Source organism: Cylas formicarius, unplaced genomic scaffold, assembly GCF_029955315.1.
Source record: "Cylas formicarius isolate icCylForm1 unplaced genomic scaffold, icCylForm1.1 PGA_scaffold_6__28_contigs__length_40554024, whole genome shotgun sequence".
Taxonomy (NCBI): Eukaryota; Metazoa; Arthropoda; class Insecta; order Coleoptera; family Brentidae; genus Cylas; species Cylas formicarius.
The window spans coordinates 4,464,611-4,484,786 of record NW_026844347.1 but is presented as its reverse complement, the minus strand read 5'-3'; the positions used below and the strand labels follow the sequence as shown (position 1 = coordinate 4,484,786).

Here is a 20,176-nt window from a genome sequence, read left to right as displayed (position 1 = left end):
GTTTTGCCGGTATTAACGTATAATGTTTCCACATTCACTTCTTAATCTCATTTCTGATTTTATTCATTGTTTATTGTATGAATTCAGACCATATCCAAACCTATTGTTTCTGGTGAACGCGATAAACTGGCCTCCATATCAAATTTGAGATTCGCACATTGTTCATTGCTAGTGTTTAAGAATTAAAATGCTATTTCAAAGTATTTTATTCGAGCTAAATTGTTGAGAGTAAAGTTACCTTACAAAGCTGCTGTAAATCAGAGTTCACAGGCTTTCCATGCAAATTACGATTTCAATTTCCAAATCGCTTTTTTTGCTTCTATTTAGACTGACAATGAGAATTTGATGTAAAAAAAACGGATTGTTATTTGCAAAGCGTTTCGACCGAAAGAAATACAGCGCGGCCTCGGTCTCAAAAAACTTCCGAACAAAGAGCCGACTCGCTTTGTAAATTCCGCCCCCAACTGTTCAGCAGTGCGTAAACGCGGACACGTAGTTTAAATTTAACCATATCTACTTCGAAATTAATTTGGTAACGATTTTACACCTTTTGTCCCCGGGTGATAAAGTTATCAGCTGGAAAGGCAGGATTTAAAGGGCTGGGAGGCGATTTTCTCTGCGATAGTTTTCTCGCATACATTTAATAGAATTTTTGTTTCTACTCATAATTTATGGAGCGAATTGATTGCTAGTTTCTTTACAACCGTTTATTCGTACTAATTAGAACATACTTAACCAAGCACAGACAATATAATAATTTATAATTTGCATGTCTTGAGTCTGTGCTTGGCTGGGCGTTTTAGGGAAGGGAGTAGAAAAAACATTTTTTAATGCTTAATTGGTGGGCAAACATGAATCTCAAGAAACTCATATTCTCCTACTAGCTGGTTAAAGTATACATAATAACAAATTTATAAACTACATTTTGATGCATTCTAGTTGCTACGCCCATGGTAAGGGGTTCTTCATGCCTATCATGCGGAACATAATGTTATTCCAGAAAATATTTAAAGTCAGGGATCGGGTGGAAATTTTGTTAACTAATCTGTTTCTAGAGGGTGAATTTTAGACGCCTTGCGTACTGACCTAAATTTCTCATATGCGGAATTCCTTTCAAAACCCCCATACCTTAAAGATTAAATCATCCTTTCTTATACGAGGATTAAACATTACGAGAGGGGAACCGTTTTTGTGGTAACATAGAAGAAATTTAAGCAACTTAAAAGGATCCGAATTTCGTAATATTTTGGTTAATTTTTTCAAAAGATTATTTATAAAGAAAATACAAGAATTCTGGAAACGGACATTTGGACTGCCACAATTTCTATTCCAGTTCTACAGGTATACGTTTTGCATCTATAGGGTGCCCTATTTATTATGGTTGGGATTGACTGATGGAATGATGATATCTCGGAACCTGTAAAAAATATCAAAAAACGGCTTGGTTTCACCTCCACTTTTAAAATGTTGTGTTATTATGCGTAGATGATGTTTTTTGAATTTTGATATTGAGACAAAGATTTAACCAGTTAATATCGGGGTCCTTGTAAAATGTAAAAAAGGATTACCTGATGGAAGAATAATTTCTAAATTTTCGTCAGCCCACGATTTTGATAAAATGAAGAATGTGAACTCCACCAGTTTCCCAATTAAATACAATGATTATTATTATTATATTAAATCTTTCATGGAAAAACAAAGTAGAACGCTATTTGCGGAATGCGGTCCTGAGGTTTTCAAAAGCCTAATTTGCTGTGGAAAAGTTTATATCGAATGGGAAAGATACCCTGTAAATGAGAATATTATCATATTAAGATGCTACAACTCCCAGCAGTACCACAATAGAGGTGGCGACTGTGAAAACAATAAAAGCTTATAAAAAATGCTCTGAGAAACACATCGCAGGCTGTCAGAACAACGTCTCCAAATGCATAAACTGTGATACATCAAATAAGAAATACGGAAACTTTGCCGAATTGTTAGTATTTTTGGGAAGCATTACTTATTTTACCATACCTAATTATATTTATTACAATGAGGCAAACTATAATTCCTTTGATGACCTGATTGTTTTCATTAAAAAAAGTATTATCGTAAAATCACAATATATTGCCTATTCCCAGTCGGCCTTGTAATGATGAAATTCTTGTGAACATTGTTACGGAACCCCTACAATAGTGCGCCTGTATCAAATATTTAGGAGTAGTAGATAACCATTTAAAATAGGATCAACAAATTCTTTCCCTGTGCAAGAAAATACGATGCAGCACAGAACTGTTATCTAGACCATCTAAAAGTAACACAGAACTATATATTGCGCACTTTACTGAGAAAACCAAGACTATATCCAATGAATCTCTTGTATTGTCGGGGTATACTTGAAATTAAGGTTTGTATATAATAACTGCATGTAGTTTTGTCCATAAAAATGAAAAATTTTACTATTTTATTTGTCACAATTACAACATGAGAGCAAATTCAAAAAATATATTTATTACTACATATTGCGCAAACAATCAGGCAAAACATTTTGTATCATATACCGGTCCCAAATAATATAGATTTAACAATAATATAAACAACGATTTAAAAAATTGTTTAAAACTTATTTCGGATTGAATAAACAAGCCTTTGTGTATCTGTTTTAACTTCGGAACTATGGCAAAGTTAAACTCTTATCAGTGAACTAATAACATATTCCCCAAGTTATCTTGTAATTCTCGATATTAGTAATTGAGTTTTTTTTTCTTTTTTTGTTATACAGTTGATATGGTATATTTTTTAAAAATATTATAAACATTTTTGATACTTTTTACACAGAAACTATTTTTTTTTGTACTAACAGAAAATTTAAGTAACTCAATGATTGATAATGCACATAAAACAAGAAATTTGGACGTAAAACAAAGTCAAATTTATAGATGCGTAAACCCGTGTCTACAATATTGCTATTACTTTAAGGTACCTCCAAGTTCGGCTAAAATAGCTGCGTTCCGAACTCTATCGCTTTTTGTGTTTGCTTTTAAGAAGTTTATTTACCATATAAAATATACCCTATATCAAATATTATCTTTATTAGTATTTTGTTTCGGAGTCTTTCATGTTTGTATGGTTAAACTTTAACAACAAATTTCCTCGTATAAAAATATTGGCAATAGTTTACAACCTCGAGTATCTTTTCAGTGCTATCATTCCCACTGTTAAATTTCTTTCCAACTAAATTTTACTATGCTTTGCTTTTGACTATACCGTAGATTGTCTGGGTTAGTTTAAAATATTTCGATCTTCCCCCTTATTTCCTTACGATGTCTCCATGATGACCATAGGGGATGGATATAACGACAGATTAGGACATTCTTACCGAATGTGTTCTACTGTCTCGTCTTCCTGTTCGCATACCCGGCACGTGCTTTGCAAACCAAATCTAAATTAGTGTTTGTCAAGCAATGACCCTGAGGAATACCTGTGTTTGACTGATGTTTCGTTTGGATAGTTCAGTAGTTTCCTAGCCAGTTTCTTTTTCATTCTATAATTTTACAAATTGTTCCCGAAGTTTTCCTTTAGGAGTTCTTTGCAGTACAATGCGCATCTCCATCCTTTTTTATCTTTCAAATCATCGGAGTAGAGACAACTGCCACGTTGGTGCGTGTATTCGTTCTGGTGTTCGTCGTATAGAGCTTGTCGATTATAAATTTTGCCCCTATAGAATCCATTCTTGCCTCCAATATATCACGAAATGTGGGACACAGAATTACCTCCAGAACTTTATTTGATGTGGTTTTTATAGCCCCTGTGACAGTCATACCATTCATTGGGTCTTTTCTAATTTAATACAATTGTGCCATATGTTGGCAGAGGTTTTAAAGGTCGTATAGATCTACATGGCAACTCTGCTTTTTTAATACTGTTTTCGAAGTGGGAATTCCATGTTAACCTGATATCAGGTGTCACCCCAAGGTATTTTACCTCCTTGGTGAAGCGTGGTTTAATACTTGGGAGCTACGGTGCGATTTTCCTGACATTGATGGACCGAGCATGCTCTGTACACAATTCTTCAATTATTTTTAGTGCAGTTCATATACCTTCGCAGAGCGTGCCCTCGAATTTTCCCAATTGTAGAATGACCAAACCAGTGATTTTCTTTATTGAGGCAGTCAATGCCTCTGTCTACACTACATTTTTATAACGCTTTCGGCGAATATATTAAATATCCAGTCACTGAATCCGGTGTGTCCTTCGTATGAGTGAATGTAGAATGTAGAATTTTAGAATGTTAGTTTGGTTAGTTTAATGACCTTAACATGCTGATAAAATTATTCAGATACTCTTTTATTGAACACTGGCTGCACTTGAGCCAGCTCCACTTGTGGCGTTTATCAAACTTGCCAGTGCATAATTGGGTATGTTGTTGGCGTAGGGAGTGGAAAACTTTCTCTTTCTGTTGTAGATTTCCTAAACACAAAAATATATTTATACATATCGGTAACACATGGATATAGGTACATGTTTCAAAGAAACTTCAGTACTATTTACAATCTCCTCCTGCATCAGTTGTTGATTAATCAAACTTCCTGACGATTTGCCACCATTCTGTTGGCAAAACTTAACTGAAACCACTTCCAATTAAATTCTGTGGTAAAATATAGGATGGCTTCGGTTTTAAAGATATATCCAGAGTCTTACCATATTTCCAAAAGTACAAAACTCTCATTTGTAAACGGAATATCATCAGAATCGCAAACATAAGCCAGTCTGCATCTCTTACCGTTTCCAAAATTCCGAAGGTGCAGTAGAACTTGTATCTAAATGCAGTATTTGAGATTCTTTACGTATATCGTATGGAAATATATAATTTCAAACTGAATATTCTGTTTTATTGCTGGCGAGCCAGGCAACGACTGATACAAAAATGGTCATTTATATCCGAAATAGAATACAAAATAAAAGTTTTCTTTGGCGCCTTGCCCAATAATAACGACTGCATGAAATTTGCATATTCGCCCTTGTCTATGAGGAATACTGAATATTCGGCAAAAAAAGTAAATGAAAACCGCACTCAGCTTATTTAAATATGCCATATACAAGGCCACGCAAAGTACTACATCTCACTATTTTAGAAAATTATTTTAATTATAATTCTAATTATATAGTGGGTTCCATATAAAAATGTTTTTAAGAAACATTTTTTTCTATGATGTTCTATTTGCTAGTGCTTTTATTTATTTGCACCTGAATACAAGACGCACGCAAAAAAAAAATTTATAAGATAAAATTTATTCCAGATTGTATGTGAATAATATATAAAAATATTTTTTGGATGGATCAGTAGCGCACTTTTTTTCTTATGGATAAATATTTTGTACAAAAACCATACTAACAACTTTTTGCTAATACATTTCACAGCTTTTGTTGGAAAACATTTTTTAATTATTTTTTTATGAAAATGTTCTTTGTTTTTCTTACTATACAAATTGTTTTAATTATTGACGTTTTGTCTGTATATAACATGTTCAGATAAAATTGTTATTTATAAAGAATATTATTATTTTTTGTAGTACAGTACGAAAGATAAACGACAGAGGGAAGAGTGTGTACACTATAATTTTAAATGTAATTACTTCACACAAAAATAATATAAGGAACTGCTATAGCTTTTTGTTAAGTGGTACAAGAAAAAAGTTAACGCACCACTTAAAATGCCTCATTTTCAAAAACGCCCTTTATCTCAAAAATTAAAAAGAATTGGAAAATTTAGTTATAATCTCCTACACACTACATATTTCATATGCACATTTTGGAATATTTATAATTCATTACTCATAAAATGTAATCCATAAAAAATATTCAATTGCGAATATCTTTAAAACCGTGAGGGAAAAGTATTTTTTAGCAAGTTACATTTATTTTTAATGAAAAATTGAAATATTCAATGATGCACATGGTGAAAACAATTGAAATATTGTCATTTGACATTATCATTAAACGGAGACATAGAATCTGTACTGTACCCACCTTTATGATAACTGAGTGAGCAAAGTGACTGTCCAGAACATTGTATAAGTTGTTGTGTAAATGTGGTTGCAGTTTAAAGACACGGGCGAAATCGTTATATGGGCATATGGAATATGGGCATATGGAATATCCTGCAGAAAGTCACATATACCAATCTATGGAAAACTGTGCGACCTAATACTAAATAATAATACTAAATTCGATTACTTAATGACTAATAACGTGGGGCAGCTCGTACGTTACTGCTTTGGAAAGGGAGATTGATGGTTTTCCCCAAAAGGTGAAGACGTGATTCTTTTCCGTTTGCGCTATTGGCAATGCAAAGTCGAACGAATCGTAGATTTTCGCGTGACGTGACTGTTGGGAGATCCGACGCTAGATCGATCTCGTTATTCCTGACAAATTTGTTTCAACGGAAACGATAACGAGGTCGTCGAAGTACTCGATCAGCGAAAATCCCAAAATGTGGCAACTGAACTGATTTTTTGGTTTATATTTTAATTCGGTGGTAATTCAAGGTCTGTGTGTTTAAAGGGTTGTTCAGCGAGCAAATGCATTGTACAGGGTATTTTCTAATTGAATGTCAATAATTAAAGGATCGATTTTTGGGTCCATTTTAATAAGAAAACTTCATATTAACATATGTCCTAAACGTCTTAACTTTTGAGATACAGCAGCAGATGACAGTATGAAGAGAATCATTATCATTATGATCATTATTATTTCTACTTTAAGTAATAGTTTATCTGTTTTACTAAAATACTTCAAAAAATCGAAGAACGAATATGTAAACACAAACTAATTAACCAAAATATTATTTGTCCGTAGACAGTCAGTGGCACGCTACTGATTTTTTTTTAAAAATAATATTTCTATTCATTCATGAGCGGATTTGATTTTTTTTAGTCCGTCGCACGTTTTTACTTGGAAACAAAAACTAATTTCTCTTATGTATTTAAAAAAAAGTGGTACACTAAGTAATACCTCTTGATACGTATTATATGTGTGCCAAATTTTATTAAAATATCTAAAGTGGTATTACAGATTTAAAAAAATATTTTATATTTATGTACCTACCTCAAAAGTTAAGACGTTTAGGACACATATTCATCTAATTTTTAAGTGCATCCAAAAATCGCCCCCTTAAATGTTTTGTTAAAATATCTGAGATAGAAAATAAACTTTTTTCATGGCAAAGTTTATGGTTTCAGTTACTGAAAAGTAAATTTATGATAAACAGTTGACATAGTCACATTACTTCGGTTATTTTTTATTATCAGCTATGGAAATTTTAATTTAATAGATTGTTAAATTGTCCTAAGTATCATAATTGTAAAAAATTGTCGACGTCTATAGTCTCGCAAATAAAACAGTTTCATTGATTGATTGAATTATCACTTAGTACATTTTTCCAATATTGAAAATAACATAAGATTACATTTCAAATTATGTAACTAGAGTCCTATTCAAAAAACAGAGCTTTTACCAGATTAAACATGTATCGTTAGTGTCATAATGTAAATTTAGCTTGTCACGTCTTACTAACTTTACAAGAATACTTCAATTTTGTTGAATTCTGGACTTATAGTATGGCACTTGCAACTGTAAGCCCTGCAGGCACGACTAGCACTTAGAGAAGGCAAAAAGGGAGTCCAAAGGACAAGCAGACTATACAGCTTAACCCTGAAGGCGAATGGCTGGAGGCCAGGTTTATTGCTGGGTGCACGAAGACAAGCCGACTATGCACGGTTGGCGCCAAGAGTTCGAAGAAAAGTCATGTTTTAGAAAGTGGAGTCCTATGACAACCTGTTTTGTCATGCTTTTTGTGTCAAAATTTGTCCCCCTGTCACACAAACTTGATGTGTTTTTGGATTTTGTCGAAACGATCTTTTCGTGACTGTACTTAATTCTTTGCAGTAAGTTTTTGATGAGTCACCCATATAAAACGAAAATCAAACTCCTATAAGCGTAAGCTCTGTCGACTGTTTCAATCCAAATAGATGAAAACTTGTACGATATGATTTTATTGTTCTTTCAATAAGTAGTTTTGCCCATATTTACATAATTTGAAATCGATTGATTTTCCAGCTCTTGGCAGGGAAACTTTGGCAACAGGCGCGCCAAGCTTCCAAATATAAATTGAAACTAGAAATTTGCTAATACCGCATGTAGCATTTAGAACGATTTTGCGATTTTACATTGTTCATATTTGGTTTTCAAATTTATTGTCTTAATTTATACATCGGTCAATCAATTTCAAATAAAAGCCACACTACGCACACTTAATTATTGAACAACTATTTATTTTTATTTTCGCTCAAGTTTTATCTCTGTCCAAATGAATATAATATAAATCGTAAAGATAACGTCACAACACCTTCGACAAAACCTTACGTATCATTATACGTTTAAACGGCTTCAAGAAAGAGAAGAATACCTGTGCGCGGTTCTGTTTCATCGACGTCTATGAAGATCAGTAGGGAAATCAGCTGAAAAAAGGTGCTTGATTGGCAGTACTGTTTTCAAACAAGGTTTTTCTTACAAAGCTTGTGCAGATCTACTGCTAGTAATAAAACAACGAATCCCGCTAATCAGCAGGTTTTGTTCGTAGTAAAAACTAATTAAATTTGCATAAGTAAATAAATGGTAGGTACAAATATTCTTAAAGACGTATCAGAGGCATGAAACAGCAACATACCAAGAAATAGAGACTTATAAGGTAATAATAATGGAAATTTAAAAAATTGTACAGGAATACGAGATGGTGTTTCTATATAGGTAGAATGCAAGTAGATATTTAATACAGATATCATGATCTATGATGATATCTTGAAAATTAATTTTTTTAAATTATTGATATCTATTTGCTTTGAATAAACATTTTAGCAATTTTTTCGCGTTACTTTTACTGATTTTTAAGAAATTAATACAAGCACGATGAAACGAGAAAGCTAATGGGGCTATACACATGCGAGCAAGTGCGAAACGAATTGCGGCCACACACTAATCAGGTAAACCTCCAGGTAAACCAGTCGGTGAGGTCTGCTGCTGTTTCGAAAAATGAAGTGGGCCTTCGCACTTGCTCTAAAAATCAGACACAATCTGAATCGCTTCGAGCCGCGCTTGGAACTGAACGCGCCTTGAGTTTTGACCCATACACATTCGCACTTACTCGCGTGTCTCGACCTGTACAGGCAAGTCTTAACACTTGCCTGTATGTGTATAGGCCGCTTAAAAAATACATCTGGACAATACTACGCTCTGAAATAATTAGATTCCTACGCGCTTATATAAAACACCGAAAAGTCCTGTCAAGCAACTGAATAAATAACACTGTTTGCTTATTTGTATATTTTTGGGACCCTTCTTCCAAGAAACGCCATATCTTTGATCTAGCAAATCTTTTTTTTGTAGCGCTCTATATCTTAAAAATGTAATTTTGTTTATAACATCAAAATGTTTGCTCCATGTTAGGCATGATTTTTAAATGAATTGATTTTTATGAAATTAAATGTGATTGGCAACATTATATTTCTGCTCCAAGTTAGGCATGATTTTTAAATGAATTGATTTTTATGAAATTAAATGTGATTTGGCAACATTATATTTCTGCTCCATGTTAGGCATGATTTTTAAATGAATTGATTTTTATGAAATTAAATGTGATTGGGCAACATTATATTTATCTGCAAAACTACAGAGTTGGCGCAGTTTGGTTTTATTGGTCGTCGTGCTATTATGTTAGCGGCTGTTGTCTTCGTGGTTGCGCATTTCTGGTGTTCTAAGACATATAAATATGGAAAAAAGACATTGTATGAACAATCCAAATAAATTTTGTTAAATTGAACTGATGTGGCTTTTACTTGATGAAAATCCATTTATCAAAATAAATAAGAACTAAAAGTTCAGATTTTCACGAAATTATATATTATGACATGACAATTGTTTCGACAACACCGTGTCTTTATCAAATGAACATTTCATAAAGACACGGTCAGAACCAGAGGAATTTGATTCCCACCCTGATAAGTCAGATTTCATACCAGATTTCAGAGAGCGCGAAGTGTTTAACCAAAGGAAAATAAATGATTTAATTAGAGATTTGCATCTTCCAAAGAATGCATCCGAATTGTTAGCGTTCAGACTTCCTGACAAGCATTTACCCGGATGGCGAAAAACAGTTGTCAAAATTTTACTCAGACCGCTAGTGTATTGCAACAATATTTTCAAAAAAAAGCATCTTCCAAAAAGTTTAATTTTGTAGACCTGTGTAATTGTTTCATTTTAACTGTACACAAATTTAAATACATCCTCCATATGTAAGTATGTCGTTTTCTTTGATTTAGTAATCAGCCTCTCTTACTGCACTCAACTTCTTTAAAACAAATCTAAAAATTCCAAATCTCACACTTCAAACGAAATACTCCGATCCCTTCGCAATTCGTCAAAGTAAAAAAGGAATGTGCAGTTTTTCAGATGTCCATAGAAAGCTTTACCTGCATATTTCTTGTAGCTCATTTAAAATAAGTAAATTTACAAATTTGCTCATAATGCGCTTGTCACAACGTACATCACTCTGCCAAGCTGAAACTGACGCTAACCTAATCTGTTATCCTCGTAGGTAAAAGAAGAAGTTTATTCTGGAATAATTTGAAACAACACCTACTTTATCGACAACAGCTCGAACAAAGGATTTAAAGAAAATAATATAAACGTGGATGTGAAGTTCTATAAAAACTTTTTATAACACTCGACAAACATACATTAAAATTTTGTTAAACAATAATATTTGTTGCGCAAATATTGTACAAAAATCTGCTTTTTAAATTTGCTGGCAGGCAGCTTCCTCACAACCACGACAATAAAGGGTGCCAAAACGCGTGACGAAGTAGATAACAACACAACGACGCTATTAAATACGCTCGGAGTATTTGCCTGCCTTTTAATGAAAGGATTAACGATTATTAGTCTGTTAACGTTTATTTTGCGGCAGTTTTATTTGCAGATATAGAACATGTTTACAAAAATATCCAGAAAAATGTACTTTGAATATACGTAATAACCGGCTCTTTTGTTTGCTCTTTGTTTCTTGAATGTAGTTTTGGTCTGTAGTCGTTTCTGTTAGCATCCAGAAATCAGAAATTAATATTAATGGATGGCTAAGGTAAAGTCTTTATTTCATTTAGCAAGGTTTTTACATCCACGACATTAACTAGTTTTGTAGCAATACGTTGCTACTTATAATTTTATGCTGAGAAATTTTTCATTATTATTATGACCAATTGTAAAATACTCGATAAAACGCCTAACTGAGAAGTTAATTCTTAACGATTCTGTGTGTAAAGGGTACATCAAATAAAACCGTATAGCGAAAGAACATAAACATCAAAACAAGTGAGGGAGAGGGGACCTCTGTCAAGCACTTCGTGAATTGATATTGAGATCTAAGATGGCGGAGCACGTTTGGTCGAAACAACACATCATAAAATGGTCAGAAGTCCGTCTTGTCCCCAGACAACCTATTTTGTAAAAGTGAAAAATTAAAAAAGATGAATAGTCGTCGGAGTTAGTTTAGTATGTAATTGGTAAAGGACAATGATCCACATATCCGAAACGTTTTGTAGTTAGGCAAAACAAAGACCACGGAAATTTGAACTGTTTTAAATTTAAGATCCAACTTAACTACCAATTTAGTATTTATAGATCTTGAAAAGGCATATGACAGGGTACCCTTAAAGAAAATGTTTGAAGTATTAATGACAACCGGACTCAACAATGTATATGTGTGTATATATGAACCGTTTTTCAGTGAACAAAGGATTAAAACAAGGCTGTAGCATGTCCTCTACTCTATTCAAAATATATATTCAGGAAGCCCAAAGAGAGTGGAGGGAAAAAATAGCAAGTATGGGAGTAAATTTAGATGACAAATATTTGACGAGCCTCTTTTTTGCAGACGATCAAGTGATGATAGCTTGCGATGAAGACGACGCAGATTACATGCTGAGAAATGTGAAAGAACACTATGAGAATTGGGGACTGAATATGCAGAAGACTGAATATATGAAAGTAGGAGGAAAACACGAAGATGAAGATCCTGAACTATATGTTAGAAAAATAAAAAGAGCTACAAATTATAAGTACTTAGGAAGCGTCATAACGGAAGAAGGTAATTCAAAAACAGACATTCAAAATGGAGCTCAGCAGGGAAGAAGAGCAACTCAAGCGCTTAATTCCTTGTTGTGGTCCACCGGTATTAAAATAGGTACGAAAATTAGAATATATGAAGCAGTTGTGGAACCCATCTTAACGTACGGCGCAGAATGCTGGCAAATGACGAAGAACGAGAAGAAAGTTATCGACTCAGTACAAATAGATTTCTTGAGAAGAGCACGCCAAGTGTCGAGAGTAAAACACGTCAGGAATGAAGAAATACGAAGAAGAACAGGGAGAATACATACCAGCACTGACCGAATAGAAACTAGACAACTTATATGGTATGGGCACGTACAGAGAATGAACGATGAGAGATGGCCAAAAAGAGCACTAAAATATACCCCCAAAAACAGAAGGAAAAAAGGAAGACCTATGACCTCATGGAACGATGGTATAAGAAATATAATGAAGGATAGAGCAATTAAAGAAGATGAGTGGAGGAATAAAGAGAAATGGCGGTCGAAATGTGGGATGTGGCAGCAACCCCACTGTATATATATATATATATATATATATATATATATATATATATATATATATATATATATATATATATATATATATATATATATATATATATATATATATATATATATATATATATATATATATATATATATATATATATAGAAAATTAGTACCTGTCTTCAACAAAACGGATACCAAAGGCGCACCATCAACAAGGCAATCAATAAACAACAACAGCCGCAGCAGAGAGTGCAGGACGAGACCCAACGAAGATCGATCGCTGTCCTGCCATACATCAAGGGGGTTACTGACAAAATCGGCCGAATATTACGGAAACACGACATATCAACGGCATACAAACCTGACCATACCATCGGAGCAATACTAAGAAACCCAAAACAAAAAATTACTCTGGAAAACCAAGGAGTATACAGTGTAGCATGCGGATCGTGCAGCCTGACGTATGTGGGACAGACCAACAGAAGGATTTCAGCCAGGCTCGAGGAACATCGTTTAGCCATAAGAAACAAACAAACAACATCTGCTTTGTTTCAGCACCAACATCAGACAGGCCATAAAATTGATTTCGGCACTTGCAAACAAATAGCTAATATTCCTGATTTTAGGACTAGGATTATACGAGAGGCCATCGAAATAGAAAAGTCCGGACACCTCAATACGAGAGACGACGCTCTGCATTTATCCAACACGTGGAGAACGATAATCAAACAGCAGAGCGATGCGCAGCAGCCAACGGGGACATCGCAACTACGATCGGGCGAAATTAACAACGCGACAATTCAGGGGGCGGAGCCACCTCCCCCCACGCACAAGCAGCACCGTTACCATCTCCGGCGCAGAGTATAAATACCACACGCACCGCCGATAACCTCCCAGTGTTCGAAGTGTTTTCGGAGCGCGAGCATTGAAGATGCCAAGTGAGATTTTGGCGAAACGTCTGCAGGATTCCAGTTCCAGTCGGAGTTCAACGAGCGAACGGATGATATCCCGGAATATAGTGTCATCACATTTTTCCATCCGTGAATCAATACGTGAGAATATCATACACCTTTACGGGAAGGAGACCTTTACAGCCACCAAGTGTTATGAAAAACTAAGACAAAGGAGGGTTATTTCGCTGTGCAACTTGAATTTTCTTAAAAGCTGCCGCAACCAGAACTTGCTGCCAACATTTACAAGGTTGTCTTATCACACACGCACCAGAAAGACACAAGCTATCCTGGACAAAGCTAGCAAGGCCCTACTCCAAGACCAGATCAGGCGGACCCGGTACGAAATTAGTGAGACTGAGCTACAACTTTTCAGACTCCACCTGAAACTGAGCAACAAGATCCATCAGTTGCTGTGGGACCGCATAGAATTATTAACATCATGGCGCACTGAGAAAGACAAGGACATCACGTCAAAAAAACTGTGGAAGAAATTAGAAATCCTTCAGTCAAATTCCAAAAAATCAGGACAAGTGCCAAACACAAACCGAAGCAGTACAGTTCATAATATTTCAGCATACCATCTTTCCGATACAGAAGTCAGCGTACTGAATAAAGGATTTAACTACGCAATAGCTCCAAAAAGAGTACCCGTCGAAGAGATCGTTTCCAACGTCGAAGCAAGTCTTTCCACCATAGACGAACAAGATGCGGAGTTAATTAGGCAAGATGTCGCCAGAGTCTTAAGACAGTCAAAACCACCGCAACCAAACTTAAGCAGAGAAGAAATGCAAGCCTTAAGGAATCTAAACAAAAACGAAAACATTCTAATAATGCCAGCAGACAAAGGAAATGCCACTGTCGTCATGAATACGTCGGATTATAATGCAAAATTGGAGGATATTTTGAACGACCCAATATACAAACTAGTCACCAGAGATCCCACGACATATTTGGAGAAAACAACTAAGTCCAAAATTCTCGATTCATCAATAAACGAGGATACAAAGAAGAAACTTATTCCGAGGGAAAAATCGAGTCGTTGCCCAAAATTCTACGGGCTCCCAAAGATCCATAAGGACGGGGTTCCCCTGCGTCCAATCGTAAGCGCCTTTAACTCACCATTATGCAAGCTGGAAAAACATCTGGCCAGTGCACTTCAGCCTATAGTGGAAAAGGCAGATTCCTATGTTAAAAACTCAGAACATTTCACTCAGATTTTAGGTTCTCTCAGGATGGACAAGGACGACATTATGGCAAGTTTCGATGTCAAATCCCTCTACCCGAGTATTCCAGTAGAAGAGGCACTCTTGCTTATAGAAGAAAACGAAGATCTTCCGCCATACATAATGGATCTGTCAAGACATTGCCTGAAAAACGCTTACTTTATGCACAACGGGAAAATTTACCGACAAATAGATGGAGCAGCAATGGGATCATCTCTCTCACCTGTGATTGCCAACCTCTTCATGATTTACTTCGAAAAGAAAGCAATAGAGAAGGCAAATCTGAAGCCAAAACTATGGACAAGATACGTTGATGACGTATTTGTTGTATGGCCTTTTGGCAAGGAGGAGCTTTTGAAATTGCTAGATCATCTGAATTCCATTCACCCAAGGATTCAATTTACAATAGAACTTGAAGAGGATAACAGTCTGCCCTTTTTAGATGTGCACATCACAAGGACCGAAGATGGACACTTGGAACACACCGTCTATAGAAAACCAACACACACTAATAGATATCTGAACGCTAAATCTCATCACCACCCATCACAGATACAGGCAGTGGCAAATACATTAATTGCTCGGTCCTTCAGGCTCACAAACGAGAGGAACAGAGATAAAGAACTGAAGAAAATTAGTACCTGTCTTCAACAAAACGGATACCAAAGGCGCACCATCAACAAGGCAATCAATAAACAACAACAGCCGCAGCAGAGAGTGCAGGACGAGACCCAACGAAGATCGATCGCTGTCCTGCCATACATCAAGGGGGTTACTGACAAAATCGGCCGAATATTACGGAAACACGACATATCAACAGCATACAAACCTGACCATACCATCGGAGCAATACTAAGAAACCCAAAACAAAAAATTACTCTGGAAAACCAAGGAGTATACAGTGTAGCATGCGGATCGTGCAGCCTGACGTATGTGGGACAGACCAACAGAAGGATTTCAGCCAGGCTCGAGGAACATCGTTTAGCCATAAGAAACAAACAAACAACATCTGCTTTGTTTCAGCACCAACATCAGACAGGCCATAAAATTGATTTCGGCACTTGCAAACAAATAGCTAATATTCCTGATTTTAGGACTAGGATTATACGAGAGGCCATCGAAATAGAAAAGTCCGGACACCTCAATACGAGAGACGACGCTCTGCATTTATCCAACACGTGGAGAACGATAATCAAACAGCAGAGCGATGCGCAGCAGCCAACGGGGACATCGCAACTACGATCGGGCGAAATTAACAACGCGACAATTCAGGGGGCGGAGCCACCTCCCCCCACGCACAAGCAGCACCGTTACCATCTCCGGCGCAGAGTATAAATACCACACGCACCGCCGATAACCTCCCAGTGTTCGAAGTGTTTTCGGAGCGCGAGCATTGAAGATGCCAAGTGAGATTTTGGCGAAACGTCTGCAGGATTCCAGTCGGAAGCAGGATTCCAGTCGGAAGCAGGATTCCAGTCGGAAGCAGGATTCCAGTCGGAGTTCAACGAGCGAACGGATGATATCCCGGAATATAGTGTCATCACATTTTTCCATCCGTGAATCAATACGTGAGAATATATATATATATATATATATATATATATATATATATATATATATATATATATATATATATATATATATATATATATATATATATATATATATATATATATATATATATATATATATATATATATATATATATATATATATATATATATATATATATATATATATATATATATATATATATATATATATATATATATATATATATATATATATATATATATATATATATATATATATATATATATATATATATATATATATATATATATATATATATATATATATATATATATATATATATATATATATATATATATATATATATATATATATATATATATATATATATATATATATATATATATATATATATATATATATATATATTGTTTGTGGATTTGGTTCATTTTCAAATTATCGAAAATAACCTGTAAGTAGCGTAGACAAATGTGATATTCTGATTTTAGCTACAACTTGCATGGGCAATCAAAGTAAACACACGTAAATCAACAGTCTTTCATTTTTATTTCCATAAAATTGGAACTATATTTTTTTTACTGATTATTTGATACTCAAAATGAACTTTCGCAAGATGCACTGGAAATTAGAATTCGTGTACTATTTGGTAAGCCACTGGCCGCTGCACTGGTTGTGAAACCAAGACCACTTGAAGCTAACGATTTTCTTGCACCGAAATAGTATATTATGCAACAAGTGCGGTAAACGGCATTTGACTCACCAGTGTTTAAAAAACGAAAACATCCGATTGCTCCCAAACTCGTGCGGTAAGATCTCGGAAATGTCCGAAGTGGCACGAGTTTACTTGACTCGAGCGGAACGAGTGTATAATATACGAGTTACTTAAAAAATTTACCGAACATGTTGCATACTATACTTTTTCTATAACCGTTAGTCTTTGGGTACTTTTTTGCAAAACAACACGAATAAATTCATTGACATGGGAAATATCTCCGAAAACATCCGATTGCTCCCAAACCCGTACGGTAAATCCCCGGAAATGTCCGAAGTGACTCGGATTCGTGGGAAACGCAACTGACGTGGTAAAGTGGCGTTTCCCGCACGCTAGATCGATGTGTAATTAGGTATTTTACAAACGGGAGTTGAGAAATATTTATAAAATACTACTTCAAAACAAATTACATTATAACATTCTCTAATTGCTTCACTTGTCGCCAGTGGTACACAGTTCATGATGCTTTTTAACAACGCAGCAACTTTTACATCCGGCAACACACAAACGAAACTTTTATACGTATGATGCATTTTTTAGAATTTCTTTCTTATTCCTATTTAATGAACCGTCTATAAAGTTAGTTTTTTTTTTTCTAAGAGCTAAGGACTGATGGAGCTTTTTTTTTTATTTTGTAAAATGAAATTTCGATTCATATACTATCTGTTTAGAAAAATATATGTATTTTTATTAATTAAAAAATCTCAAAAGTCGAATGAAATTATTTCGTATTTTACTTTTATTCTGAAATTTTGGATATACAAATTTCGTTTTTTTTGTTTAAGGTTAGTACTTTAATAGTAGTTTAGTTTAGTAGTTAGTAGTTAAATAATAAAACACAAAAATAGTTTTGCGGTAGATGTATCACGGGGTTGGGAGAGATGGGATGTTTTATGTAGATTTTATCCGCGGATGCTATTATGACGTTTGCCCGTTTTATTAATCAACTTATATATCACTTGGTGAAAGTAATCACGGTGTTAACAAACTCACCTTTTTCCATATAAGTATGGAAAAGTAAATCAAGAAATACATGAAATACAGTGTATGCTCGCGTATCACTTTTTCAATTATTTATAGGATTACATGTCTAGATTCGTATCTCTGGATATACAAAAGTAAAATCATATTTTATACTATTTAATAAAAAAATATATTTCTTTTTCGACAAAAATTATATTTTAAACTCTTAAAGAAATATCAGCCGACATGTGGGTTTTCAGCATATTGAACTCCATAATAGCGGAAAAATCTTAGGAATACTTGTCCTATGGGCGCACGCGTCTCGCTGAAGTATTTTTAAGATGCCGGTCTGGTTATACCATAAGTTAAAAGAAACTTATAAAAAAGTTCCACTTATTTTTAATGAAAAATAATTTATAATAATAACAAAATATTATAAAAAAGTTATTTTCGTCGTTTTCTAAAATTAATCTCATCCTCCTGTACTGTAATTTCCGAAAATATTAAGCTTTCCAGCGAAATTATAAGTGTAATAACATTCGGGTTGAAAAAAACTGCTTTAAAATTGGCACAAAGATAACTGGTATGTGACATAACAAAATTTGTGACATTCCTATTAATGTCTTTAAAGACCAAACATATATAACAGCATTTATAATTAATTACTTAATTGCAGAAATTAAGCAATAGATGAATTAAACAAAACTATTACAGCTAACTGGAACCAGAATCTACTTGAACCAATACATGTGTAGACTTTTTTTTACATTGCCTACCTCTTCTGATAGTAGTGTAGGTGTGCCTGAGTAGATCCACCCTCATCCTAGAGAAATTACTTGTCATCAATCCCAGTGATTCCACGTAGTCTCCGTGCCTTGAAGTCGTTCCTCTGATTTTCGCAGCTAATTTACCATACCGTCTCGTCTTAAACTCAACCTAAAGTGTTATTTGAAAAGTAAGCAATACCTGTCAGAAAATTTGTGACTATGCGTAACTCGCGTTATAGCGTAATACGAACAACTGTTACTCTATGTACATTTGCCTGACCGTGTTTTTATTTATTTATTTATCAATTTATCTTGATAACATTTTAATTGGCTGTAACTTTTTTGTTTTTCGAAATATCAAGGTAAACAAAAAAACAAAATGTAGGGTTAGTAGTCAAGTTTTTTTCCAAGTGACATAAAAACACTATCAATTTTCTGGCATACATCATATATTTTCTTAACTGAACACCCTGTATATTATATATGTGTTTAATAGAATATCTTATTCTGATTAGCATGATGTAACATATTTTATATTTTAGTTCACTCGTTGTTGACAAATCGGCAAAAATAGCAATATTTTTATATAATTTCAATGACTGACGGCAACAACAATAATTATTTACAAATTAAAGTAGGACAAAAACACATTAAAATAAAGAAATTCTAAATTCTAAAAACTATTCTAAATACCTGTATACTCATACACTCTAATTATAACGTTTCCGGATTGTCTCTTAACTGATTGATTGTCCCTGATATCCTTTGCCGAAGTTCCACGACCTTATTACAAGGTGTTCTGTGCACGTGATTTTTTATGTGTCGGCAAAGGAAAAAATCCATTAAAGTTAAGTCGAGGCTGGTCAATCCATAGTTCCGCCGTTCTCTATCTAACCCTTGGGATATTCGATGTTATGAAAATTTTCAACTTGTACCACAGTGTGAGGAGAGGCACAGGTCTGGCCGCCATATAATTAGCGCTGATATATTTAGGGATAAATCTTCTATATATTGTTCTCTTTGGTGCTCTAACAGTTGCAAATAATGATTTCCAGTTAACTTTTGATCTATACATATCGGACCCAAAATATGCCCATCTATGACAGCACACCATACATTAATGGATTGGTACCCCTGAGTTTTTATTTCGTGTATTTGTCTAGGATTATTTAAAGACTAATATGTCCGTGTAATATGTAATATGTAATTTGTCCATTACAACTCTTTCTTGAACACGCGATCTAGTGT

The 20,176-nt window shown here is 34.5% G+C and overlaps 2 protein-coding genes across 6 annotated transcripts in view; both read left to right on the top strand.

Annotated features, from left to right (window-relative positions):
• LOC132702990 (complexin) overlaps positions 1-20,176 on the top strand; it is a 444,845-nt gene that overhangs the window by 234,219 nt on the left and 190,450 nt on the right. The window lies entirely within an intron of this gene.
• Positions 11,597-20,176, top strand: part of LOC132704141 (uncharacterized) — a 12,443-nt gene continuing 3,863 nt past the window's right edge. The window contains exons 1-3 of the mRNA XM_060673952.1: positions 11,597-11,917; positions 11,969-12,718; positions 16,915-16,948. Of these exons, the coding sequence (XP_060529935.1) occupies positions 11,788-11,917; positions 11,969-12,718; positions 16,915-16,948 (914 nt within the window). The 5' untranslated portion in view covers positions 11,597-11,787. The remainder of the gene's footprint in view (positions 11,918-11,968; positions 12,719-16,914; positions 16,949-20,176) is intronic.